Here is a 26,623-nt window from a genome sequence, read left to right on the forward strand (position 1 = left end):
CAGCAACCACTATAGCCCAGCAAGTATCTGCGGAAAAATATATTGAAAGTGATGAGAAAACTTTCAGTCAGATATTCAAGATAACAAAATAGAAACATTAGTTTAGTAAAGAGATCTCACTATGAGGCAGAGCCGGCCTTAGGGACAGGCTGATGAAGCATCAGCTTGTGGCCCTCTTAAATATAAGTAAATTTTCAGCCTCCAATTTTAACAAAGTATCCTTTAGTTCAGGTGGTTACGTTTAAGTTAATGGAGAAAATTGGTGCAGGCTTCGAAGCTTCATTATTGCTCTTTATAAAACTTTCAGTTTTTTTTAGCTTATTAATTTTATAGGTCCAAAAAAAAATTGTTGCTTGTGGCCCATAAATTTGTTGGGCCGGCTCTGCTATGAGGTCCTTGGTCTCTTATCCAACCCATGTATTTTTTCCAGTTAGTGCCCTTCACAGAGTCTGACACGACCTAAAACAAAAACATAGTTGCAATAAAACATTACGACTATTAGTAACCCAAATATTTTGTACACAACTATTGATTATTCTAGAACAGTATATATAGAATACTACCGTGTGTTTTTTCCACCAAGCATATGAAGTCATCAGGTTTGGACGATATGATCATACCCAAGATCGGACCAGGAATGTACTTTCGTACACTCTCAAAGAAATCATAAACTTCTGTAGGTATGCTAAACTTGCACTACACACATATATAAGTATTTCTGTTAGTAGTAAACATTGCTAAACATAGTGTATGTAGTTATGTTGTCACTTACCCTAATCGTAGGTGGACCTTGGTCGCTCATCTTTGTTCAGACAGAGTGCCTGCCAGGGTTTAAAAAGAAATATAACAGATTAGAAAGAAACTTTGAGGTTGAAGTATTGCTATCATAAGATTTAAGAGGCTACTGCAACAACAAATCAAAGCCATTAACTATTGACAGACTTTATAATGCAATTGTTTTTTTTCCTTTTCAGAGAATCAGAAACATATTTACATTTCAAAGGAACAATCAAGCTCTACACCTCACTAAACTTAGCCTCAAGCTATTTCTTGAAAATTTTCAAATTGTGGTGACATCTTATCTCAGGCTCTAGAAATATCTCAAAGTGGATTCGAGCTTCTGCTAGTGATATCTCAAAATGGTTTCCCCTTTAATCTCCTCTCTAGCCACACTTATCATTTTGAGTTTGTGCTAGTGAACGTTGAATAGCTGAACAATTAAGCATTGGTCCAATAAGAATTCAATTTATCTGATATTCTAAAATAATTAACTAATCAGTGCTCATGTAACAAATTAAACGAAAACCAACTTCTAAGCATCGCCTAAGAAAAATTGTAGATCAAAAAGGTCCAACCAGGAGAAAAAGAAACAACAGAGACGTATTAAAAAGAGAGATAAATTGTTCACTACAAGTTTATTGGAAGATTCGAGTTTGAAGAGAGGAGATAACGAGCTCAACAAGTCTTAAAAATGGAAGCTTGAAACAGAGAGAAATGCTAGACATGTAGGACGAGAGTGTTGAGATGAAATGCAACATAACCTCTTAATATATCTATTCAAGATGCAAACTTTTATGTCTCCCTGAGTTTCATTTCACAAAAAGGTTTAGTCTTTCTACAAACACAACACAAAAAACACTCGTCTCTCTCTTTGATTATGAAAAATATGAACTTTTTCTGATAAATAAGCAAACTTTTATGGTTCATTGGGTTACATTTCGCAAAAAGTTCAAGTCTTGCGACAAAACAACTGCAATCAAAGTTGAAACCTGAATGTTTAGGTTCCTAGAGGGACCACGTTGTTGTTATCTCGTTTCTGCACCAAACTGCATAATTTCAGTTTAATAAGAAGCACTAGAATGAAAGTTAGCATCTTTTCTATGAAGAAAACGTAATGAAGTCATTACCTTTTTCTTGAAACAGAGACAGACGTTCTCACTTCTCTCTGTCACTAACCAAAGAGAAGAAAATGAAAATGCAGTGAAGAAGAAGAAAAAGAAGAAAAAGACATGACTCCACAGTGTGTTTCTGTATGCATCCTTAATATCTTTTTTTATTTATTTATTAATAAAACAAATTCATGAATTCATTTTCTATACGCTTATTTTATTTCTTTGGAACGATAATTATAGTATGCTCCCCAATAAAAAAGGAAAGATATTAGTTTTGATTAAAAAGTTCTATATTTACACTCTAATGAAATATGATTCGAAAAAAAAAAAACTAATAAAATTACGTAACAACATACTGTTTTGGTTGGAGACCCAAAAAATAAAAAGACGGTTTAATTTGTTAAAATTATCCGGCCCTACTAAAACCAATAAGCAAAAATACTTGAACTTGATCCGATTTCTGGTTCCAATTAATCTTTTCGTTATTGGTTTTAACGTTTTCACACAAAAAAAAATTTATTTAACTTTGGTTTAGGTAAGGTTGTAAGAATTTTGGGGGTAATATATGGGGTTAGCCACCGATAATTTAAATTTTCTTTTGATGTTTTTTTCGTTTCAAACATTTGGCGCAAACCAACAAAGTTCAAGCATCCACTTCAAAACACATGCATATACACAAATCAACATTCACCAATTTCACTTACGTACGTAATAATATTTTTTGATTGCAATTAGAACCATCATCTAAATTGGTTAGACTTCAAGAGACCACTATGCTCAGTTCCTCACTTTCGACACCTTTACATGCATGGAAGTCTATATGCTTCCCCATGGAAACTTAACACGATTTCTAATCGAAAACCAGCCGTTGATCTTTAGTATTATAGGCTTTGATTCATTAAAAACCACTAATAACATATGAAAACTACAAAGGCATTACAAATGTTCGCTTACTATTTCAACATTTGCAATGAACTGCATTTATAGAGCTCCGTCGTTAGTTTCTAAATGTGAAATTTTTGCATTGAAATAACGTTAAGTTAAAGATGATATCTCTGTTAGTTTATAAAATGTGAAATTTTTTGCATTAAATTATGTTAAATTAAAAATGAAATGCATCTAATATAGATGACTGATTAAAAATTCGAACTCCTATCATCAATATATTTAAATTGTTAAAGTTCTATCTTGTTTTTTTTTTCTGTTCATTGAAAAATAGTCAAAAATGATTCAGTTTTTTTTTTTTTTTAATGATTCATTTTCTTTTACTCAATTGTTTTATCACGGTTATCCAAAAACATTAGAGAATTACTTCAAAGTACTACACCAAACAAAAAATATTATATTTTTATATCTAAGAGGATGTTACATTTCTTTTTTCTTTTTTTTGTTAAAGATGTTACATTTCTTAAAATTAAGAAAAACAAAAAGCTTAGAATGATCTCGATGAACGTTACGTTCCACATAGTCATTGAAAACTCTTTCGACCATTTTTTTTTTTTTTTTGGTTATGGAACTATCTTTTGCCTTTTCTCAAACGGTGTTTATCACATACCGTCGAGGAAAAAACATCAAAAATCAAAATAGGAACGTCGCCTGAGAGATTCGAACTCTCGCGGGGAAACCCCATGTACTTAGCAGGCACACGCCTTAACCACTCGGCCAAAGCGACTTACATGTTAGATAATAATCTAAATCTATATTATACGTGTTTATTTCTTTTGTCAATTAAACTTTATATTATACGTGTTTATTTCTTTTGTCAATTAAACTTTGGTGTTCATGCCATTCAACTTTTATAACATTGTCTATATACATACATAAATATATTATTCCGGACAATTTTAGCAATGTCATTTCATATATGGAATAACAAACAAGAGAAAAGTTTTATATTGAGTACTGTAGCTACTAGCTACTATAATTAAAACGTTTTAGCATCTCTTCCAAAGAAAATATAGAAACACTCTGCTCTATCACGAGAAACAGACCAAGAAGCTTAAACTTTCTTGAACGCCATGGGCCGATCAAACTTTATCCTCATCGCCGTCTTCCTAATTGTCGGCGTCGCCTCCCACACGATTGATGAAACAGCGCAGGAGGTGATCGAGGCACTCGCGCATAGCACTTTCGACGATTGGTCGCCATCTTTCATATCCACCAACAAGCCGCTTCTAGGCCAAGTCTTACCATCAACACTTTTCATACCAATGTCCACCACCACTTTGTACAACGGCGGAGACAAACGGAAATTCGCCGCCTACCACCTTGTACCGGGGAAGATAGACTTCACTGACCTCCTCTCCAAGAAAGATGGTTCGCGGCTTCCCACTTTTCTAGCCGGAAGTTTCATCCTCATTTCCAACTCATCATCCGGTTTATATATTGAAGGGGTGCAAGTGATTGAGCCAGATGTTTATGTTGATTCCGTGATAGCCATTCACCGTGTAGCCTCACCACCACTGGACTTTGCAAGATAGTGTGTGTGTTTTTACATTATAAAAAGATCGAATTAATTCTAAAAATCTTTGGTGTATAATTTTTTGTGTGGATTACGCATAAATATGTGTTAATCCAGTTGAAAATCGATCACGACCTTTAGAGTTAATAAGAGACGTACAACGAAATTTGAATAAACAACATTGGTAATCATATAGATATGTGTTATCATGAATATACATGTACATAGGCATGTCAATCGGGCTAGCCCGGCCCGAAGCCCGCAAAACCCTCAGATTTTTGAGCCCGCCCCGGCCCAGGCTTAAAAAATTTCGAGCCTAAATTTCGAAGCCCAGCCCGGCCCTAACAGGGATATAGGGCTTTTACGGGGGTTTTTGGGCTTTTCTTTCGAGAAAAATAAAACCCTTCTAATTTGTAATATCTCTTGAAAAAAAAAATTTATGTATAAAACGAGTCAAACGAAATTTAAATAACCACTAAAGCTAGTTAAGTTTTAAAAAAGTTTAAAATCAAATAAATAAGCCAAATAAATTGTTTAAACCCACACCAAATGTGGAAGCCCCATTGGCCCATTGGTTGATCAAGGGTTGATTAATGTTTCTACACCAAGAGGTTTGAGGTTCGAGTCCTAGATATTGCGATTTATTAACAAATTTGCAGATTAATAGAGGCAAGTGTGCAGGAGATCTCCAGCGATGTACAATTATAGCCGTTCGCCAGGATTCTACGCAGAGAAGGAAGTGTCGTCAGGTCGTGGATCATTGAAGGTATTCATCAAGATTATGAAGAAAGAAGTGTAGTCTGTCGTAGATCTAATAAGGGTTGGAAGGAATTGTCAGTTGTAGAATCGTCTATGTAACAGTTCTCATAATTTGCAATTAATAATAAATCTAGATGACAAAAAAAAAAAAACTCACACCAAATAAAATATAAAATCAGAACACTTATAGTAAGGCACAATTAGGAAACTAGATTTAGGATTTTTAACTCTATTAAAAAAAATCTTTAGAAAAATCTCTTAATTAAAAAATAATATTAACAAAAAAAAAGTTAAAATCTCTTTTTAAGGACTTTTCGGGCCGGTCCGAGCCCGGCCGTGCTAAACCCTAAAAACTATTTAGCCCAACGGACTTAGCTCGAGAAGCCCGATTTTTTCTGGACATATATTTTTAAGTCTGAACCTGCGGGCTTTGCCCCTTGACATGCCTACATGTACATGTCCAATGCATGAATGGAAAACATGGGCCCAATTTTCTTTTAAAGCCAAACTAGTCCATAACTATTCACATCTACCAACAGATTTTTAAAGCAATGAAATATATACATATATGTGGCAAAAACTTCATAGTGTCTTTATAAACTAATAGATATGAGTTGTCCGTCCCATATTGTCCACGACATACGTGTTCCGCTTTGTGATTGCAAAGTTTGCGTTTTGCAGACCACGTTTGTCGTGCGGGGGAGTATTGGAGATATCTTGAGGAGCAAAATGTGTACCTTGCGGACCAACTATTGTGGACCGTCAAAGTCCGTTTATGAAGTTAACCCGTGAAGCTCAAGCCGATGAATATTCTAGATATCATATTGTGATAAGGATTAAGAGATTTAGAATATTTACTTATTCATGTTTATCTATTTCCTATTCTAATTAGGTTAAACCTAAATTAGTTTATATATATATTGTATCAACTTTCTTGAGATCAATAATAAATAATAAAGAGTTTACCCCCAAATCCTCTTCTAGTTTCTACACAATGAATAAAATCTAGTTGAAGTAATTGTTACATATAAATTGATTTCATACAGGTATGGTGTACGTGATTCCAAAAAGCTACAGAAAGAAAAAAAGAAAGAAAATGCACAAGATACACATGGACAAAATCGAAACTAGTAGTTTATAATAAAATAGTAATTACTATTACGAAAGAAAAAGGAAATGGTCCGTACTAGTCCGAACCCGAAGCCCCAATCGCCGCGAAGAAGCTCTAGGGTTTTTCTTCTGATCGTCTTCTTCCTCGGTGGTTTCATCAGGTTTTTCGACTTCTCCTTCGATTCTGATTTCGGCTTTTATTCGGTTTATTGTGATTCGCTCTAATTTTGGCACTATTGCTGCGTAGTTAGGGTTCTGGGTTTCTTCTTGATGATTTCGATCTTTAGAGTTTGGAAATTTGAAGTGATTAAGTTTCGTGAATTTGATTTCATGATGTAGCTGACAGATCTGCATAGTAGAGTGTTCTTAAGTTACTAGATCTTGTACTATCTCTCTGTTTTCTTTTTGTTAGCTGAGATATACAAGTGAGAGTGTTTCTCTTTCCTTTGTTTCCATTTTAGTTTACTTCTTCAAAATGGAAATGATGAATGGTTTTTTCCCGAAACCTAAGTCTTTTTTTTCTTCTTGTCACAGAACTCTATAGGTGTATCATAGAAGCGAGAAGGCGGATTCTGGGAAATTGCTGGATTGTGTCTTTCAATGGTTTTGTTTCTAAGGTACAATCCGAGGTTTCTGAGGGTTCTGGTTTCTTGATTACTAGGATTGATTTGGCAAGAAATTATCTGTTTCTTGTATTTAGAAACCATTTGTTAGCTTTGGATAATGAAGTCCTTTTGTGCCCATGATGTATTTTTCTCAGATGATACTCTTAAGATCCGTTGAGCTGCTCAGTGTTTGCTTTAAAGTTTGAGAGAAAAATGGAGGATGATAATGGGCTCGAGCTCAGCTTGGGTCTTTCTTGTGGAGGATCATCAGCAAAAGCTAAGGGTAACAATACTAATAATGCTGGAAGCTCCTCAGAGAACCACAGGGCAGAAGGAGGTGATAGAAGCGCTAAAGTGATTGATGACTTTAAGAATTTCCTGCATCCAACTTCTCAACGACCTGCAGAGCCGAGTTCTGGTTCTCAGAGAAGCGATTCGGGTCAACAACCTCAGCAGAATTTCTTCAATGACCTCTCAAAAGCTCCTATCACTGACGGTGAAGCTTCCACGAAATCTTTGTGGGTGGAGGATGAGACACGGAAAGAAGCTGGAAACAAAAGAAAGTTTGGGTTCCCGGGGATGAATGATGAAAAGAAGAAAGACAAGGACTCGTCACATGTTGATATGCATGAGAAGAAGACAAAAGCATCCCATGTTTCAACCGCGACAGATGAAGGATCAACAGCTGATAACGAAGATGTAGCAGAGTCTGAAGTAGGTGGTGGTTCTTCTTCCAACCACGCAAAGGAGGTGGTTCGTCCTCCCCCTGATACAAACGTTGTGGACAACTTAACCGGTCAAAGAAGGAGCAACCATGGCGGATCTGGCACCGAAGAGTTTACAATGCGCAACATGAGTTACACTGTACCTTTCACGGTTCATCCGCAAAATGTCGTCACTACTATGCCTTTCTCTTTACCGACAAAAGAGTCTGGACAACACGAAGCAGCTACAAGTCTATTGCAGCCTAATGCTAGTGCTGGAAATCTCCCAATTATGTTTGGATACTCACCGGTCCAGCTCCCTATGCTAGATAAGGACGGTTCAGGCGGGATTGTCGCCCTTTCTCAATCTCCATTTGCTGGAAGAGGTCCATCAAACTCCTCAGGTAAGCAAACCTTTCCCTTAAAACTGTTTAGAACTCTTACAGCAAAAATAGTAACTTTTCGTTTTCTGTCTCCCAAAAAGCTACTGCGAAAGGCGAGGGCAAACAGCCTGTTGCAGAAGAAGGTTCATCTGAGGATGCATCAGAGCGGCCAACAGGAGACAACAACAACAACAATACCGCTTTCTCTTTCGACTTTTCCGCCATAAAACCCGGAATGGCTGCAGATGTGAAGTTTGGAGGATCGGGGGCACGTCCTAACCTACCATGGGTCTCAACCACTGGTTCAGGCCCGCACGGTCGGACAATCTCAGGTGTCACATACCGGTACAATGCAAACCAGATCAAAATCGTATGCGCTTGCCACGGCTCGCATATGTCGCCAGAGGAGTTTGTACGGCACGCAAGCGAGGAATTCGTTAGCCCAGAATCATCCATGGGAATGACTACCGCGTCAGCTCACAGCTGAAAATTCGCCGCCGGGAAAAATGTCTGAAATCATGTAAACAAATGGAAGGGGTTTGTAATGAGTTTCTTTTTGGAACATACATTTTATTATGTTTAGTCGCTCGTTCTGATTAAATTCTCAAGCCAAAGTTTTTAACGGAGCTTTCTGCTATGTTGTTGTAATCCTTCTTCTTGTTTTGTTCTTCATCTCAGTCTTATGTAAGCCTCTTCTTTTCCTTCTGTTTTTTTGGTTGAAAGGAAATTATATATAACCACAACATTATCGGAGTCATTTGTTCTCTTTGGATAAAATCAAAATAACTATTTTGGTAAAAAAAAAAACATGTACTTTGATTTTGATAAAATGATATAGGAACGACGTTAAATTTGACTACTAACGACGGCAAGAACTTCAATTACCATGTAATGTAGTATAGAAGATACGGTTATACAGAAAACCTACAAGAACAATGTCAAACTCTTAGTTAATAAAGTGATAATGTTACCAATGTATCAGCGTACAAATGCTCAAAAATAAGAATTAAGTTATTCACTGAAACAAATCTAATACTAGATCATTAGTTTGTGAAATAACTGAAAGACTAAAATAGTAATGCATCGAAGCCATCACTCAATCATGAAAATTGCAAATTTTGACTTTATTTTTCCCCACCGGAATTTTGTGCAGCTGGTCGTTGACTTTTTCTTATTTAATCTGTCACGATTCATTAACATTTATAATATAACATTGTCATGGTTATTAGTAGCTTTGTCACAAATAATAAACTAGTAGTTCTATGTACAACCATGGCAATCCTTCTTAGTTTTATTATACGAAAATATTCATTAATTATGAAGCCATAATTGGAGATTAAATGACTTCTCACAATAATCTGCAAACAAATTCATAGTGGTTCATGGTTGAAACACTTATCCTGAAGTTAGAAACCCATGGTACGTGAAGGAACAAAAGAAACCCATGGTACGAATCCCACTATTGCAATTAAGTTATGGTTGGTCATGTTGATGCTTTCAGTAGAAACTAGAAAATATATTCGACGCTTTCACATGTTTTGGAAATTAATTTCGACTTTAGCTTATCTTCCGTTTATATAAATATATTCAAAAAGCCATGATTGAGAAAATTTAAACCAAGGATTCCACTACTTGTTTTACTACATCAATCAAACCAAAATGACTTGAACGAACGATCTAGAAATGTGTATTAAAAATTTGGTATGTGATTCACTGTGTTTTAAAAAAATAGGAAGATCAGACATAAATAAGTCAAGTAATGAAAACCCTAAAAATAATTTTGTTAAATTGCAAAATCTAAATCATCTGACTTTAGTCAAGTGGTTTCTCCACCGGAGTTTGATTCTACTAAGTCGCGTTACTCCGCGTAATAGGGATTGGCTATGGATCGGGCTTATCGATTCAAAGATGTAAAAAAAAAAAAATCATCTGACAAAAACAAATATCGAACCGAATTGAAAAGAGATTTGGCTTTATTTGTACTTTCTTATAGTTGTAGACCAAAACCAAACAAAAATATCCCTCCAAAAGTGTGACGCAAATTGTAATTTTATATAATGAAAAATAAGTTCCGACTGGTATTATATATGGTAGTCCTAAATATCATCAAAATGAGGTCTGAAAATAACAGCCCACCGAAAGATAAAATTGTTTTTTTAATTAAATGAAGAGAATAAGAGCATCTCCAAAGGGAAGTTCTTTCCAATTTTTTGATGACTTCTCTTGATTATTTTGATCAAAAATAATTCAAAACTGGGTAAACAAAAGAGAATCGCTTCTCTTAAGAGAAATTTGAGATTTTCAGAGAGTTGCATACGTGTCATTTATTGGTTGGAGGAAGCATTTAAACAAAAGAAAAAAAAAACTCTCATTTGTTTTTTGTTTTTTTCTCTCTCGACAAAAACAAGAAACACGACTCTCTCTCTCTCGATCTCGCGATTGCGATCAAAGGAAGTGATGAACAAACGCCAATTTCGTGAGTTTCCGATGAGTCGACGCAGATTTCGTTTTCTTTTTTCTGCGAGCATCAACACTTTTCACTTAATCGCTCCGGCGGTGGCGACGGCAACGTGACGGAGACGTTGTCGTAAAATTAGGGTTTATCTTTCTTGGCTTGTTGTTGTTGAAGAAGAAGGTATGGTGAGGAAACACGGTTGGCAACTTCCCGCTCACACTCTTCAGGTAAAGATCGAATGTAACCTTCTCTATAGCCAAAGCTTCGATTTTCCATGATTGCTTTCTAGAATCTGGTCAATATGAAGTCACAATTGGCTGTGATTTCAATTGGGTTTTGTGTATTTTTCTCTCGGGTGATTGCAATTACGGTGTTTTGCTTGTTGGTGGTCGCTTTCTATGCTTTCTTCGCTCCTTTTGTTGGAGGTCGTATTTGGGAATACGTTTTGATCGGTGTTTACTCTCCTGTGGTATGTTTACTGCTTCTCAAGCTAGTTTAAAGTTTGGAAAACCGGTTTAGCGACTTGAATTTTAGGATTTAAACCACACACACATTATAGGATCATTAATTGTATCTTACATGTTCTTTTTATGTATCATGTGTGTTGCAGGCTATTCTTGTATTTGTTTTGTATGTTTGGTGTACTGCAATCAATCCTGCGGATCCAAGGATCATGTCGATGTTGTGGCAATGAGAGCCATGAGCGAGACGCTAGATGGAGCATCTGTTGATGAGAGAAGAAGTATGAATATTGGAGCTGGTGTTGCTGGTTCTGCTTTGGCTTATACTCTTGGAAAGGTCAGTTTTATTTGATTTGATTGCTTACAGATACGAATTAGGTGGTTATAGGTTTTGTGGATTTGATTCTGGATTTGAAAATTTAGAGAATGAGTGATGAATCATTGTTTTTTAGTACCAATTGTTGATTAGTTGAAGCGAATTTTTCGATTCTCCGATTGTGTATTGAATCCAGTTCTAGTTTCGTGGGATTGATGATTCTGAAAACAAGTTGTTTCACACAATGCACGAGTTCTTGTGATTTAGTATGGTCAACGATTAATGCTTCATGTTTATATTCCTATATACCATTGTTCTTGTTTCTAGTTTATCATTGGTCTTGGTTATTGTTATATGTCGATTTATCATAGAAGAGGAATGCTCAATGTTTCATGCTTATATTCATGTAGTGATATGGTGAACGTTTTGATGGTTGAGTCACTGTTTGGGATTCTCAAATTTGCAGGAAAATCGCAAAGCATCTAAGGTTGCCACCCGTTAAGCTACATTGCAGTATGCTTGCAGAGGACGCTATCATGTCTGCGGTCAGAGACTACAAAGAGAAGCAAGCATAGGCTAATGCTAATAGCTGAGCATGTCTATTGACCCAACTCACAAGTCTTTTTCTGCATTGTGATTCCTCTTTCTTCAGTGTCTTATGGAATAATTGTTGCAGTGATATTGCTAATTTTAATCATCTGATATTAGACATAGCTAAGCAATTCACAAAATAAGATTATGGTGACACAAGCTTTGGCATGAACAATCACAAAATAAGATCAAGTCACCAATCAGTTTGTAGCAGTGATCTTTTTCTCTCTCAACAAAATGAAAATCGTCGTTGATGATACTAAATTTACAGTATAAATTCAAAATATATACACTAGACCTAGTTTATAAAAGAAATGATGTATGAAAATGATCTTTAATCTCTAAGAATATGTGGATATATGCAAAAATTTCGCAACAATCCACAGTACAACTAATCGTTATTCCGGTTTTGTTTTTGCACATCTATTTATAAATGTTTTAAAACAATGAATGTTTAATATTTTTATAAATTGCAATAATTTAAGTTTTATGAAATAAAATTTTTAATAATTTTTTTTTTAAGAGAATCCCACTTGAGAACTCACCATTGGACTATGAAAAATTAAAAAAAAAAAAAACAAAAGTTCTCATCTCACATTTTCACAAAATTTATATTAAAATATTTAAGAGAGTCTCATGAAGAGAGCTCTCCATTGGAGATGCTCTAACATTTTTATTATAAAAAAAAAAAAGCAATAGCATACAAATTGTTGTCACGTAGATGACGTAATTGTATTAATTTATATCTTTCATAAAATAAAATAAAAACAAATCACTTTCTCTAACATAAGCTCAATTTTCACCATTTTCATCTCCAATAAAAATATTTCAAACCCAAGAAAATCAAGAAACAAAGTTTCTCTCAAATCGCTCCGATGTATCAAATCTTCTTCTTCTTTCTTCCACTCCTCCACAGTTACCCCCATGTCTATGCTCAGCCTCCTCCTCCGTTCAGAAACGGTGACCTCGTCGCCAATTTCGAGCCGAGTTTAGCCGTCGTCACCGGAGTTCTCGCTATCATGTTCGCACTCACGTTCGTCCTCCTCGTCTACGCTAAGTGCTGCCACATCGATCTCCGATCAGATTCTGGCGACAGAAGAAGGCATGATCGTCGGCTCCGCCAAGGAATATTCTTTAACCGGTCAACGACTTCATCGGATCGATTCTCCGGTTTAGACAAAACAGCAATCGAGTCTCTTCCTCTGTTTAGATTCTCTGCTTTGAAAGGATCAAAACAAGGGCTTGATTGTTCTGTTTGTTTGTCTAAATTCGAAAGTATTGAGATTCTTAGATTGTTGCCTAAGTGTAGACACGCTTTCCACATCGGATGTATCGATCAGTGGCTTGAGCAACACGCAACGTGTCCTCTCTGCAGAGATAGAGTCTCCATGGAAGAAGATTCCTCTGTTTTCTCTAACGGAAATAGTTTCAGGTTCTTGAATCAGTCTGAGATTAGAGAAGATTCGAGCTTGGAGCTTTACATAGAGAGAGAAGAAGAAGAAGATAGAAGACAGAGAGACGAACTTGGTGGGTCGTCGAGATTTAGCATCGGAGAGAGTTTTAGGAAGATTCTGAAATTAGGTAATAAAGAAAAAACGTTACTTGATGAACACGGGAACAGCGATAAAGACGAGAAGAAGCTTATGCATAAGTTCAATCATAGGATCGTTGTGTCGGATGTTGTTTTTAAGAATCGTTGGAGCAACGTGAGTTCGTCTGATTTGATGTTTTTGAATTCAGAGATGGTTAATTCGATTTCTAGTGAGAGATTTTTGTCGATTGATCGAGCGAAGAGAGGGGATGAAGAGGACCAGATAGGTATCTTGCGGATCAAGGAAGAGATGGAAGCGAAGAGAATGTTGGAGAACAAGTTAACTTCGATGAAAACTATGTTTTCGCCGGAAAACGGAGACTCTGGTTCGAAATCTAGAAGTGTTATGATCGAACCGGGACGAAGATCGGTGTCTGATATCACTGCGGTTCCTAGACTCAGTATATCGGTTCATAGAGATTGCAGCGGTTCAGCCGCAGGGACTGCGTCTGCGTTACAAAACGGTGGAAATGAGACGGAGGAGAGAAGACGGCGTTTATGGCTGCCGATCGCTAGAAAAACCGCTCAATGGTTTGCTAACAGAGAAAAAAGAAATCAAATTAACACGACACACCAACACTTTGATGTATAGTTTCTTTATTTTTCTTCAAGAATTGTAATTCTTTTTCAGATTCAATTTTTCTTTAGTTATGTTTTTTTTTTTTTTGTTAACCAGAAAATTCGAGATTATTGGCCCATAATTAGTAGATACGTACAAGTTTTGATTAGAGAATTCTTTTAATTAAAGTTATACATGTTAGTTAACTCAAAAAGAAGATGATTTTTGTAAATAAGATGGATTTATATATAAACAAAGCTTTGACTCATAATATATAATTGATTGAATTATTGGTGGATTTTATTTTAAAAAGAGCACAATAATTGTTTTCAATAAGTGGAACATGTCAGCTTACCTGGTTACAGAAGCAACCACTCTCATTTTCAGTTTCATTGTTATTACTGCAAATTTTTTGTTCAACATGTATTATACACGACTATTACAAATAAAGTTGGTTTTGTTATGACTGCATCATATATATACACATACATATGAATCATTGCTTACAACTCTATTCATTTAGGTTTTTTTTTCATTAAAAATAAAGTAAACTACCCTTTTGGTTTTGTCTCTTGACAATATTGTATATATTTAATTTGGACGAACAGTACTAAATCATGTAATTGATTACAAAAATACATATTTAGTAGGTCAACTAACTACTTATAATGTTATTTTAATTTCATACAAACACTACATTCGCAAATTTGAATTTCCAGGCCTAGCAATTTCCTTTTGATTGTTTTACTTTCTTTTTCCAGTTTTCAATTATGATATTATATGCCCAACCATATAGATATATTTATGATTATCTGTTGTGGGATTCTGACTCTGATTTTTTCTTTGTAATATATTTATATGCCACTGAACTTAAAATAAATGTATATTTTGTCCTGCATAGTGCATAGTGCATATATAAGCATACAATAGTCCTTAAATTAAGTGGAACACCTTCTTCTCTTTTTCATGGCTCATTTTGGAACTTCTTTTAACTTTGTAACGAAGGAGATCACGATAGAACCTGGGATGCTTCAAGTGTAGCAGCCCCTTTTTAAGTTTGTATGATGTTAATTCGTTTTGAGGTTCTATGATGTGAATTTTCACGTAAAATATTTGAAAATAATATTCAACTAATTTACATGTGTATAGATCTCATTTCGACATTTGAGAATCATTAACATGTTTTGGCAAGCTGTTTTGTAATGTGTAAATAGAGATCTATTTCTCATTATGTACACTCAAGTCTTGGCTATCGAAATATTTACAAGTTGGTTATAATTCAAGACTAATTTGGCAATTCATCACGAATTCATTTCTCTATAATAGTGTAAATTTTCGTTGTCATTAACCATGTTGAAATACTTGACAAAAAAGAAATTAATTATTTTGAGATTTGAAATATTTCTTAAATATAAATATGGAAACGATTCAAAGAACATATAATAATACGAAATAGGTAAATGAGGCCAAAGATTGTTGTTATGTAAAAAGGAACGCATTGCATCATACGTACGTATCATCATGTGGTCCAATTCAACTTATGACGATTATGAATGGATACGAAATTTAATATAAATTATTAAATTGAAACCTAACGAAACTATTTTATATGATAGGTGTATTAGGTTGAATATGGACCGATTTTAGAAGAGAAGGAAAAAAGGGTAAGATTAAAGGCCCTGTCTTTAGTGAATTCAATCTCCATTGGAGTTGGTATCGGTTCAATTTTTCGTTTAAAAAATAATAATGATGTAGCTTAATTCAACTTTTAGTTAAATATATCTTTCAATTTAATTTTTGTATTGGTTCTGTCTAGATTTGATTTCAATTTTGACAATTAAAAGAAAAATGGAGATATTTATAAACTAATTTTGAAGAGTATGTATATAAATACTTACATTTTAAAACATTATGATGAAAGAAATTTAAGACAAACTTACTTTAGTTTACACAATTGGATCTTCCCTTATGGCCTAAGATAAGTTTCCATTACAGCTGCAATATACATACAAACAGCGCATCAAATTGTGCTGTCTGATACCGCAGAAACGCAGGCGGTTGTACCTAAGCCAATACAAAACTTTGTCTTTCGACTGGCTTCAGCCTTCATGAGCTCTCAAAACATTTTATTCTTTCCCAGAATAGTTTCTTACTCGTTATCTCTCGAGTTATTCAAATCCCATGTTGACTCTCAAAATCTTTCCTGTGCACTGCTTGGCTCTGGATTTCTGCAAAGAATGTTGCTATCCATTAAACATGTATACATATATCGAGCTGCAGCACAAGGTTACTGGTCACATAGAACAGAGTAGCTAAAAAATGATATATATGAATCACATAACAAAGACTACACATCCGGGTGTAAGAATTATACAAAGGTTGGGGAAAATCTTGAATGAAAAAGCAAACATACACTTCATGTCTTGTGTGTGTAAACACAAATGCTTCAACCAACGCCTTCTTGTCCACACACTTCAGAGAATTTACATAGAAACCATTTGCATTTTTCTTCCAGCCAAAGGTGGAGGAGATACAAAGGTGTTAGTGACACCGAGTTCTGATTTCTGCTGTAGTTGCAGAGGTGCAATAAGAGCATGCCTCACAGTAACAGCGCATAATCTCACTCACCGTTTCAGAATAAAGCTACATTTTCTTTGCATCATTTCTCTGGAGACATGAATGAGGAAGTCCAGCCGGTTCTATTCCCACTCCCATGCCCAGAATTTGAGATCTCAGGTCCGACATTTCTTTTTGAGGTACCCGCAGGAGATACTGAAGTGGATGGCATGTTCATCTGCAATGGGATTTCAGCAAAATAAACAGTCAAGGGCACTCATCTCGAAGATCAATATTATTGTTTTATTATTTCAATAGTTCATGACAACTGACAGTGCAAAACTGGTTATATTTTTTTCAGGGAACCATGAAGAGTTCTGAAAGCAACACATTTGCAAACAGGACATGCTAACAAAAGCGAAGAGGCAAACGTACATTCTTGTGGACAGGGTGATCAAACCCCAGAGTCCTTCCTGCAGCAGTATTATTATTTATCTGTGGGCCAATGGCATTAGCTGATCTGACGCGTTCAGAGGCCTCGGCTTCATAAGAAATATTTGGTCCTCCTGCCAAACAGAGCGTCAAGAAAACAGAGATAAAAATTGCAACAACAAACCAAACAAGCTATTAACTAGAGCTAACCCCGATGATTGCTTGTGTCCATTGGCATTGCACGAGCATTGCTAGACCCAGGAACTGCCTGCAGTAGAAATGACAATACTTTTTGTTAGTAACAAGAAATGTGACACAGCAGCAAATTAAGATTGAGAAAAAACATTGAAAACTATACCTGAGACTGATTTCTAGATTTCTGTGCTTGTTGATACTTTATAATAGTCCAGTCAAATATATAGTCGAACTCATATCCTGCAAAAGATAACATTTAATAGTGAGGTAGGTAACTGATGCTGGTGAATCCTAACAACTGAGGGAGTTATAAATGATGAAGAGATGTCTTTATCCAAAGTACCTTCCCGCGAAAATAAATCACGAAAAAGCCGCTTCAAGAATCCATAATCTGGGCGCTGATCAAATGTCAGTGTGTGGCAGTAATGAAAATATGAAGCAAACTCCACAGGGTGATTTTTGCATAGAACCTGCAACGGATGGGATATCGATACTTAGTCGAATGAGGATTAACAAAAAAAAATCCATCACACTAGAGGGAAACAGACCTCAATAGGAGTTGATATCTTCTTCTCACAGATTTTATCATATTTTTGCTTCTTGTCAACAGCCTTAAGACCCTGCCATGGAAGACTGGAAAAAGAAGTTCATGAAATGAGGAACACAAAAATAGTCAAGTAAATCTAAAAAAAAACAAGGAATAAAAATACCCTGCGAAACAACACAATGTTAACCAGTTTCTTTCAAAAAACCAACGCACCTTCCTCTTAAGAAATACAGAAGCACATATCCCAGCGATTCTAGGTCATCCCGTCGACTTTGCTCTGTGAAAAAGAAACCAAAATATGTGAGCAAAGGCGATTTACTTTACATAAGGATAAAGAATGGCATTATTCCTTACCAATTCCAAGATGTGTATTGCAGCTAGCATATCGTGCAGTTCCTGTTAAATTCTTGTTTTCCCTGAATATAGCCAAAGAAAGGAAATCAGTTGAATAATGTGACCTTAAAACTTCAAAACAGATAGATCATTTACCATCTGCAGCAGAAACACAAGGTACAAACAATATAATGAACCAAGGCGACAAATTACCTGTAAGGGATGTGGCGGTTGGTGTTGGCATCACGATATCTTTTAGCAAGTCCGAAGTCAATTAGATAAACCTGATAACTGAAACTTATCAATCATACCATCCTCTTCTTATGGCATCTGAAACAGACAAGAAATAGCAGAAATATACCTGATTTGCTTTCCGACCTAGGCCCATGAGGAAGTTATCAGGTTTTATATCTCTATGCAGATATCCTTTGGAATGTACAAATTCTATCCTTGTCAGCTGTAACATCGGAATAAGAAAACCGTAAGCACATTAGATGATCAGTGTATCAGTCAACAGAAATGATTAGTTGAAAACTCATGCCATACCATTTGATCAGCCAACATCAAGACTGTCTTAGGTGAGAATTTCCTCCCACAATACACGAATAGATCTTCGAGACTTGGCCCTAGCAAATCCATCACTAAAGCATTCTCTGTTCCATCCACTCCAAACCATTTTATGCGCGGAATTCCACCTTCAGAAAACAAACACATAACACAAAATTAGCATTGTAACTGATAATCAACGTAAACCAACAACTAGAGAATGAGAAGCATACTTCCTCCTTCAAGAATTCTATATAGCTTGGCTTCATAGAGAAGTTGAGGATGCTTTGTTTTACTGTTCTCCTGCAATACAAAAAAAAAGTTGAATTAAGGACAATCGTTAGCTCGAAGAAAATATTGCAGCTACAAAGCACCGAGCTTAAACCTTGCTTAAGTGATCAATTTAAGAGCTAATCAATTCAAAACAAAATCAATTTAAGAGACAGAAGAGATCCAAATCAAATCTCCAGAATGGATTCAATTCGTCTCATAGCGAATCGAACAAGGAACTTACGATCTTAACAGCTACGATCTCGAAGGTATCGACGTGCGTAGCTGCGAAAACAACAAACAGAAGAAGCGTCAATTTTCAAATCAAAGAGCAAACTCGAAAAACCAAAGGACAAGGACAAACCTAGAAAAATCTCTCCGAAAGAACCACCGCCGATCTTCCGGCCGAGCTTGTACTTGCCGCCGATGATGCGTTCCATGGCAGCTCCGATCAAAAACGAATCTGGATCATGCGCAATGATAGAGATAAGGATTTAGGGTTGTTGTTTTGAGTCTTTTAGACATAAAACATATATTATTATTTTTGTTTTGACTGACATGGACCCGGGCTTGAGCCGTAGTAGTCATCCTTCCAAAATAGTATATGTACACCTAACTACGGCACCATTATGGGTCCGCCAACCTTTTTACCTTAGCACGAGGGTATTAGCGTAATTTCGCATTGATGATTTCCTTTTTTGGGGGCTGCAAGTGATCAAAGTTCCAAAATCTTAGCTAGCTAACAAAATCTACTTCTCTTAATCGTCAAATCATCAATGTGTTTGCACTTCAAGATTTGATTAGAATTTTCTACAAAAGGAAAATTTACACATTGTTTTTTGATTGATGAAGATGTAATTTTTACTGTTTGATTTCTGAACACAACATCGTTGCTGACCAAATTTTACGGTCCGCAAACTGATCAGCTTCGGCTGTCGTAATTATTCAAGTTTTTTCATTGCACAACATCGACTAAGAAAAATCAAACACACAGCATCCCATTAAACTGAATACAAAGTTCAGAAAAAAAAAAAAGACAAGTGATTCTCGGACCATTCCAGAAGCTAAAACCTTTAAACCTGTTAGTATCTTCGCAATAACCATAGCATATGATGCTGACCTGTCCCTGCCACAAGCAACCAAGCTCTTGACTCAAACCTTTGAACACATCATCTCTACTCAAGCTTTGCTTTTGATTTTCTGCAAAGAATGTTGATAACTCAGCAAACCCAGGTTATGCCCCAACTCAGGGAACTGTGCCCAGAAATATGAACATAGTGAGTTTAAAATAAATAAATAAACTAAGGAGAATGAATCACAAGAACCAAATTACATGCCCGGTTGCAAGATTTTATACAAAGGTTGAAGTCAGTCATTTGGGAGAATCTTGAAGCAAAACATACATAATCTTTCTTGCCTTGTGCCAAACAGTAGGCTGTTCATGGGAAAATTCCATTCAAATCTTCAACCTCGTTTAGTAGAGCTTTCCACTGCAGAGCCAGAAATCACAGTTTAGTGCCCCAAAGGCACACATAATCTTGCTCAGCACATCAGACAAATGAAAAACGACAACTATTTTTTGCATCATTTCCCCGGAGATATGAATGATGAAGTCCAGCCGCCGGTTCTGTTCCCACTCCCAAACCCAGTTTCGGGTCTGACATTATTTTTTTTAGGTACCCGCAGGAGATAATGAAGTGGAAGGCATATTCATCTGCAATGGGTTATCAGCAAAATAACGGTCAAGGGCATTCTTCGTGATGATCAGTATCATGTTTCAATAATTTATGTTATATAGCTCATATCACATTAAATAGCTCGTTGATGACAATTGACCATTCAAAACTCTGAAGCAACAAAGATGCAGGCATGAGATGCTAACACAAGGGGATGGTTGCAGAATACAACATTTATTTGGAAGAGGCAAATGCATAAGCACGTACATTCTTGTGGACTTGATCAAAACCCAGACTCCTCCCTGTAGCGGTATTAATCTGTGGGCGGGGACCATTGGCATTAGCCGATCTTAAACGGTCAGAGACTTGTGCTTCATGTGAAATATTAGTTCCTCCTGTCAAACGGAGAGTTAGCATCAACACAACAGAGATATTGAAATGAACATTTGCAAAGCGAAACTAAATCAGCCAGACACTCTATGCCAGACAGACTTATTCAATCTTGGTCGAGTCAAGTATGAAAGTAGAGAGAAAACAACACATCATCTCTCAAAAATACTATATTAAAATTGATCAGAAAGTGACACAATTAAAATCATTAACTAGCGCTGACCTCGATGATTACTTGTATCCAGTGGCATTGCACGCACATTACTAGACCCAGGAACTGCCTGCAGTATGACAATTCATGATTAGAAAAACTGGCATATCTATATTTACGACCAAAACTAACACTAAAGGTAAAACCAGCAAAACCAAGTAAAACTTATCGCCAAGGAATCTTCTCTATGAAAGAGACAAACTATGCATACACCTGAAAACCAAAAAACAAATGGTATTGATAAGCTATACCTGAGACTGATTTTTAGTTTTCTGTGCTTGCTGATACTTTATAATAGTCCAGTCATATATAAAGTCGAGCTCATATCCTGCAAAGAAGAAAACGTTTTAAGTGAGCTTGGTAGGTAACTAATGCTGGTCAATCCTTTCATTATAAAAATGATTGAGAGATGTTTTTTTCGAAGTACCTTCCCGTAAGAATAAATCACGAAAAAGCAGCTTCAAGAATCCATAATCAGGGCGTTGATCAAATGTCAGTGTGTGGCAATAATGAAAATATGAAGCAAACTCCACGGGGTGGTTTTTGCATAGAACCTGCAAAGGATGGGATATAATATTCAGTTGAATGAGGGTTAAGAAAGCACAATTCTCTCATGCAGGTCGAGGGAAAGAGACCCCAATCGGAGTTGATATCTTCTTTTCACAAATTTTGTCATATTTTTGCTTCTTGTCAACCGCCTTAAGACCCTGCCATGGAAGGCTAGAAAAAGGAGGTTCATTAAAATAGGAACACATTGTAAAGCAAAAAAACGGTTAAGTAAAAATCTCAAACAAGGAATAACCAAAAACACAATGTTAAATAGTTTCTTAAAAGTCAAAAAGTCAACACACCTTCCTCTTAAGAAGTAGAGAAGGACATATCCAAGAGACTCTAAGTCATCCCGTCGACTTTGCTCTGTGAAAGAGAAACCAAAATATATGAGCAAAGACGATTTACTTCGCAGAGGAGAAAAAAAAGGGCAGCATTTCTTACCAATACCAAGATGTGTATTGCAACTTGCATACCGTGCAGTTCCTGTTAAATTTTTGTTTTCCCTGAATACAGCCAAATAAAAGGTAATAAGTTGTAATGTGACCTTATAAACTTGTAACGTAATAGATAATTTACCACCTACAGATGAAATACAAGGTAGACACAATATAATGAATCATGGCCACAAATACCTATACGGGATGTGGTGGTTGGTGCTGGCATCACGATATCTTTTGGCAAGTCCAAAGTCAATCAGATAAACCTGATTCGCTTTCCGGCCAAGGCCCATGAGAAAGTTATCTGGTTTGATATCTCTGTGCAGGTATCCTTTGGAATGTACAAATTCTATTCTCGTTAGCTGTAACATCGGAATAAGAAAATCGTAAGCACATAAGATGATCAATGTATAAATCAAGAGAAATGATTAGCATGTAAACATAACCAGACGCAACAAATGTAATTAGGGAATAAATTAAACTCATGCTATACCATTTGATCAGCCAACATCAAGACTGTCTTTGGTGAAAATTTCCTCCCACAATACACGAATAGATCTTCGAGACTTGGCCCTAACAAATCCATCACTAGAGCATTTTCTGTTCCATCAACTCCAAACCATCTCATGCGCGGAATTCCACCTGTAGACACATAACACAAAATTAGCATTGTACCGATAATCCCTCCAATTTCAAACCAACAACTAGAGAATGAGAAGCATCCTTCCTCCTTCAAGAATTCTGTATAGCTTGACTTCATAGAGAAGTTGAGGATGCTTTGTTTTACTGTTCTCCTGCAAAACAATCCATATGATCGAGTTAAAGACAATTGTCCGCTACCATTTCAAGGAGCTTGAAGCTTGCCTCACTGATGAATTTAGAGTTGAATCAATTCAAAGACCCACACGAACCAACTAAAAGACAAAAATCCCAGAATAGATTCGTCTCATAGCTAATTAAATTGAAACTTACGATCTTAACAGCTACAATCTCGAAGGTATCGACGTGCATAGCTGAGAAACAACAAACATGGCACGTCAATTTCAAATCAAAGAAAAAAATAACACTCAAGAGACAAAAGGACGAGAACACACCCAGAAAATTTTCTCCAAAGGAACCACCGCCAATCTTCCGGCCGAGCTTGTACTTGCCGCCGATGATACGTTCCATGGTAGCTCCGATCACAACCGAATCTGGATCATGCGCAAGGGATAGAGATATGAATTTAGGGCTATTTTGCTTCTTTGAATTCGAAGATTGAAATTTGCGAATAGACGAGACATTAGGGGCCTTAACGTAATTTATGTCATCTAGTAAGGCTAAGAATTTTTATGTTTGGGTGACGTGGACAGAAGTATCATTGCCACGTAGGAGCGATGGACTTTCTACTTTCTATAATAAATCCACTAGTTCTTCTTCTACCATTTTGTATAATCCACGTAGGGTTTTAGCTTTTGAATTTGGGGTTTCTTAATAGGATTCTGATACTTTTTTGTAAAAAAAACACAAACTTCTCCTTCTTCATTATGATTGCACAAATTACGAATCAAAGACACACACCAAAATCCCAAAAAAAAAAAAACAGATTACGATCGAGAAAGAAATTCAGAAAAATAAATTATTAAAAAAAAGGAAGAAGAAACTTTAATTAGAATTGCTGCTTCGAGCATTCAGGAGGCATAACACCTCCAAACCTGTTAGTGTCCTTGCAATAATCATAGATCATGAAACCATCTCTTATCTTTTGCATCTTTGTGAGCTGCAAAGTAGTGAGCTGGCTAAACGATGGTGATGTCCACCAATTAGACGGCACAGTTGGGTCTGCGCATTGCTTGATGCTGACTGATCCCTGCCACAAGCAAGCTCTTGCCCTGTACCTACGACCCTCGGCCACAAATGGTGCTAGCGTCCAGTTAGTCTTCACTCGACCTCCTTGTGTTGCCCAATCGTCTGCGTTCCATAGACTGGCAAACACTTTCATACCTTGCTTGTTCGGGTATGCGATTCCTTCTTTCTCGTAGTTCCTAAAAACTCTGATCGGAGTTCCATCGACGAACCACCTATAAGATATATAGTATGATGTGTGACATGTTTAGTTATAGAAAAAAAAAACGTAAGTTAAACATATTTTTGATTGGATTATGTTTTATGTATATGAGTGTGTGTACTTTAATGTTGTTTTACATTAACAAACCAACTATCTAGATATTATGTTTTTATATGGTATTTAATTGCTAGAAACCATTTCTTAGCATTGTTTGGCGTTTTAATAAACTCGACTTAAGAAAGCGTCCTAGTCTAATTAATTACTTACACAATTTCGGATGGGTTCCAATGGATGGTATAGTTGTGGAAACCAGTGGTCGGGTTGAACCATGGCCGGAATTGTTGCTCTCGGTTTCCTTTCCCTTGAACATATAAGTTGGTGTGGATCGTGTACGGCTCACCAGTCGCATTTCCTAGGAACTCAAAGTCTATCTCATCGTGTGCAGTTCCCGTAGATGATAACTACAGAAAAAGTATCCATCATCAAAATCACAAAAATACTAAAAAAAATTTTCTATATATAAAAGAATTGCGTGCGTTAGTTCTATATTTTTGTTTGTAATTCTATCGAGTTGAAGATAAATTATTACGTAATAGGCTACAACGGTTCCAGCAGAATCCCCAGGCACAAGTTTGAGGAACATTTCTACGCTTCCAAACAAATGAGCCACCTTTGATCGGATAGCAGATCCTACAAAAGAAATAAAAAAAAAAGAAGAAAAAAAAACAGTTTTACGTGTTTTTTTATCAAGTGTCTCATGAAATGTAGACTAAAATGGATTGATTTTGTAGTTATGGTGTTACAATATAACTATATACCTGCAGATTGGTCTAGGACAAGCTTAAGGTTGTCACCAGTCATACCAATATGATCTTGGCCCCATGTAACTATCATATTCTTGATGAAGTCTGCCTCCACAAATGTGTGATCTAGAGTCGCTAACGCGGCCACCAGAACGAATATTAACGTCTTCGCTCGAAGACCGGCCATATCTTACGAATTTGATTTGTCTTTGAAATGTTTTGGATTGGGACTCTATTCGATCGATGACCATTTGGCTCTAGGAAGGCTTTCTTTATATATTAACTTTAAGAAAATGGAACTTTTGACGTAGTCCAAAAAGTATAGATATTTTGATAATTTACGTGCACCTGTGTATGCATGAAATAGACAACATAACGATTAAAGAACTAAATTCTTTAATATAAAGAAAATGATATGCTGAAAAGGTACTATGAATATGTATTTTTCTTAATTAGTAACTAGCAACATGGGTTCTGATAAATAGAATAAAATTAGAAAGAAAAAATAAAAAAAGAAGAAGGTTAAAATATAAGATGATGGACACTGTTAGCTGGCTTCACGCGGTTGTGGTAGAGGCCTATGATATACGTGGGGAAGACTACAATACATGGGGTCGATGAACTTGTCATCAACTTCTCTTTTTCCTAATCAGAAACTTTACAAATAATTCGTCATCAATCAGTTTTGGATTAAAGCTGGTCTATATTTTTTTGTTTCTTTGGTGTTATTTTTTACGTTGAATGGTGACATGTAGTTAAAAATGAAAAATAGTTTTCTAAATAGCATGTTATTTTTAAAATAGTATATATTCTATGATTTATTTCAAAAAATAATTACAGTTATTTACTTAAATTAATAAAAACAACTATAAGATGCTGATTTATTAGTTTTTTTTTTTTTTGACATCTTTAGATCGACAAGGCCCGATCCATAGTCAATCTCTACTACGCGGGGTAACGCGATTTACTGGAGTCGAACTCCGGTGGAGAAGACGGAGTCAAGTGGACTTAACCACCTTACTAAAGGCACATCCCCGCTTTATTAGTTTATTAACTTAGTTATATATCACTTGTTTGGTCTTCTTGTTTTGGGCATCAGACTGGTCCAAGGTCCTTATGGAGAAACATAGGATTTTTGCGTCCAAATTATCAGAGTGGCCTAAGCGGGCTGGGTCCATGCATTGAAGTGGCATCCGTTACATTTTATTATATAAAGTTAGTAATTCATATAGTCGCAACACGTGTCAAGTTTATCGATAAGATTTTGACACATGTAAAAGTATTATTCAATAAATTAAAAAATAAATAGAAGGATTACAATTACTATATGTGAAAAGTATATAAAACGAAAATAATATAGTAAATTACTAATCCTAATAAGAAAACAGCTAAAAGAGTTTTTTTTTGTAATAAAGTAAACTACTAATCCTAATAAGAAAATAATTGCAATTACTATTTTTGTAAACATATATTAAAAAGTCGAATATGATTAAAAAGTTAAATCTAATTTAAATAATTTTATCAGAATCAGTTATTCAAGGTTTAAAGGAAAATATAGTTAAGTAGCAAAATAATAAGAAAATAAAATTAATTCAATAGGATAGAACAAACTAAATATTATATGAGTAATTTTATATTTTACAATACATGAGATTAATAAAAAAACAAAAAAGGTGGAAAAATCAAATTCCCAAGTGAAAATAAATAAAATAATATTGCAATTATAAAATCACACAGCAAT

General features: G+C 35.7%; 4 protein-coding genes, 1 long non-coding RNA gene and 1 other non-coding gene across 8 annotated transcripts; 3 read left to right on the top strand and 3 right to left on the bottom strand.

The window, feature by feature from the left end:
- Positions 1–3,482: 3,482 nt before the first annotated feature.
- TRNAS-GCU lies at positions 3,483–3,564 on the bottom strand. Its single transcript has one exon. It is a non-coding gene; the product is annotated as a tRNA-Ser (tRNA).
- Positions 3,565–6,259: 2,695 nt separating this feature from the next.
- On the top strand, positions 6,260–8,671 carry LOC9303505 (AFP homolog 2). Its single transcript, XM_021018861.1, has 4 exons — positions 6,260–6,383; positions 6,757–6,839; positions 6,983–7,935; positions 8,016–8,671. The coding sequence occupies exons 3-4, from the start codon at positions 7,041–7,043 to the stop codon at positions 8,399–8,401; spliced, it is 1,281 nt and encodes a 426-aa protein (XP_020874520.1). The 5' UTR covers positions 6,260–6,383; positions 6,757–6,839; positions 6,983–7,040; the 3' UTR covers positions 8,402–8,671.
- A 1,625-nt stretch (positions 8,672–10,296) lies between these two features.
- LOC9303506 lies at positions 10,297–11,947 on the top strand. Its single transcript, XR_002330861.1, has 3 exons — positions 10,297–10,838; positions 10,980–11,167; positions 11,613–11,947. It is a non-coding gene; the product is annotated as an uncharacterized LOC9303506 (long non-coding RNA).
- Positions 11,948–12,457: 510 nt separating this feature from the next.
- LOC9303507 (E3 ubiquitin-protein ligase ATL42) lies at positions 12,458–14,056 on the top strand. Its single transcript, XM_002867389.2, has one exon. The coding sequence runs from the start codon at positions 12,613–12,615 to the stop codon at positions 13,918–13,920; it is 1,308 nt and encodes a 435-aa protein (XP_002867435.1). The 5' UTR covers positions 12,458–12,612; the 3' UTR covers positions 13,921–14,056.
- Positions 14,057–16,181: 2,125 nt separating this feature from the next.
- LOC9303508 (casein kinase 1-like protein 3) lies at positions 16,182–23,306 on the bottom strand. Of its 3 annotated transcripts, none has more exons than XM_021016992.1 (14): positions 23,127–23,301; positions 19,011–19,051; positions 18,730–18,799; positions 18,497–18,645; positions 18,312–18,407; positions 18,164–18,234; positions 17,972–18,033; positions 17,831–17,894; positions 17,619–17,703; positions 17,414–17,540; positions 17,234–17,310; positions 17,086–17,143; positions 16,879–17,009; positions 16,182–16,681 (listed from the first exon to the last, which is right to left on the bottom strand). In XM_021016992.1, the coding sequence occupies exons 1-14, from the start codon at positions 23,200–23,202 to the stop codon at positions 16,547–16,549; spliced, it is 1,242 nt and encodes a 413-aa protein (XP_020872651.1). In that variant the 5' UTR covers positions 23,203–23,301; the 3' UTR covers positions 16,182–16,546. The 3 variants fall into 3 exon arrangements, with proteins under 3 accessions (XP_020872651.1, XP_020872650.1, XP_020872652.1); XM_021016991.1 differs by lacking the exon at positions 23,127–23,301 and adding an exon at positions 19,131–19,321; XM_021016993.1 differs by lacking the exons at positions 16,182–16,681; positions 16,879–17,009; positions 17,086–17,143; ... (8 more) ...; positions 18,730–18,799; positions 19,011–19,051 and adding exons at positions 20,036–20,480; positions 20,710–20,837; positions 21,056–21,113; ... (7 more) ...; positions 22,760–22,826; positions 23,005–23,045 and having other exon boundaries at positions 23,127–23,306.
- A 221-nt stretch (positions 23,307–23,527) lies between these two features.
- On the bottom strand, positions 23,528–25,185 carry LOC9305539 (probable xyloglucan endotransglucosylase/hydrolase protein 26). Its single transcript, XM_002869422.2, has 4 exons — positions 24,898–25,185; positions 24,669–24,769; positions 24,347–24,540; positions 23,528–24,092 (listed from the first exon to the last, which is right to left on the bottom strand). The coding sequence occupies exons 1-4, from the start codon at positions 25,067–25,069 to the stop codon at positions 23,681–23,683; spliced, it is 879 nt and encodes a 292-aa protein (XP_002869468.1). The 5' UTR covers positions 25,070–25,185; the 3' UTR covers positions 23,528–23,680.
- Positions 25,186–26,623: the final 1,438 nt, after the last annotated feature.

The sequence above is a fragment of the Arabidopsis lyrata genome, assembly GCF_000004255.2.
Source record: "Arabidopsis lyrata subsp. lyrata unplaced genomic scaffold ARALYscaffold_7, whole genome shotgun sequence".
Lineage (NCBI taxonomy): Eukaryota > Viridiplantae > Streptophyta > Magnoliopsida > Brassicales > Brassicaceae > Arabidopsis > Arabidopsis lyrata.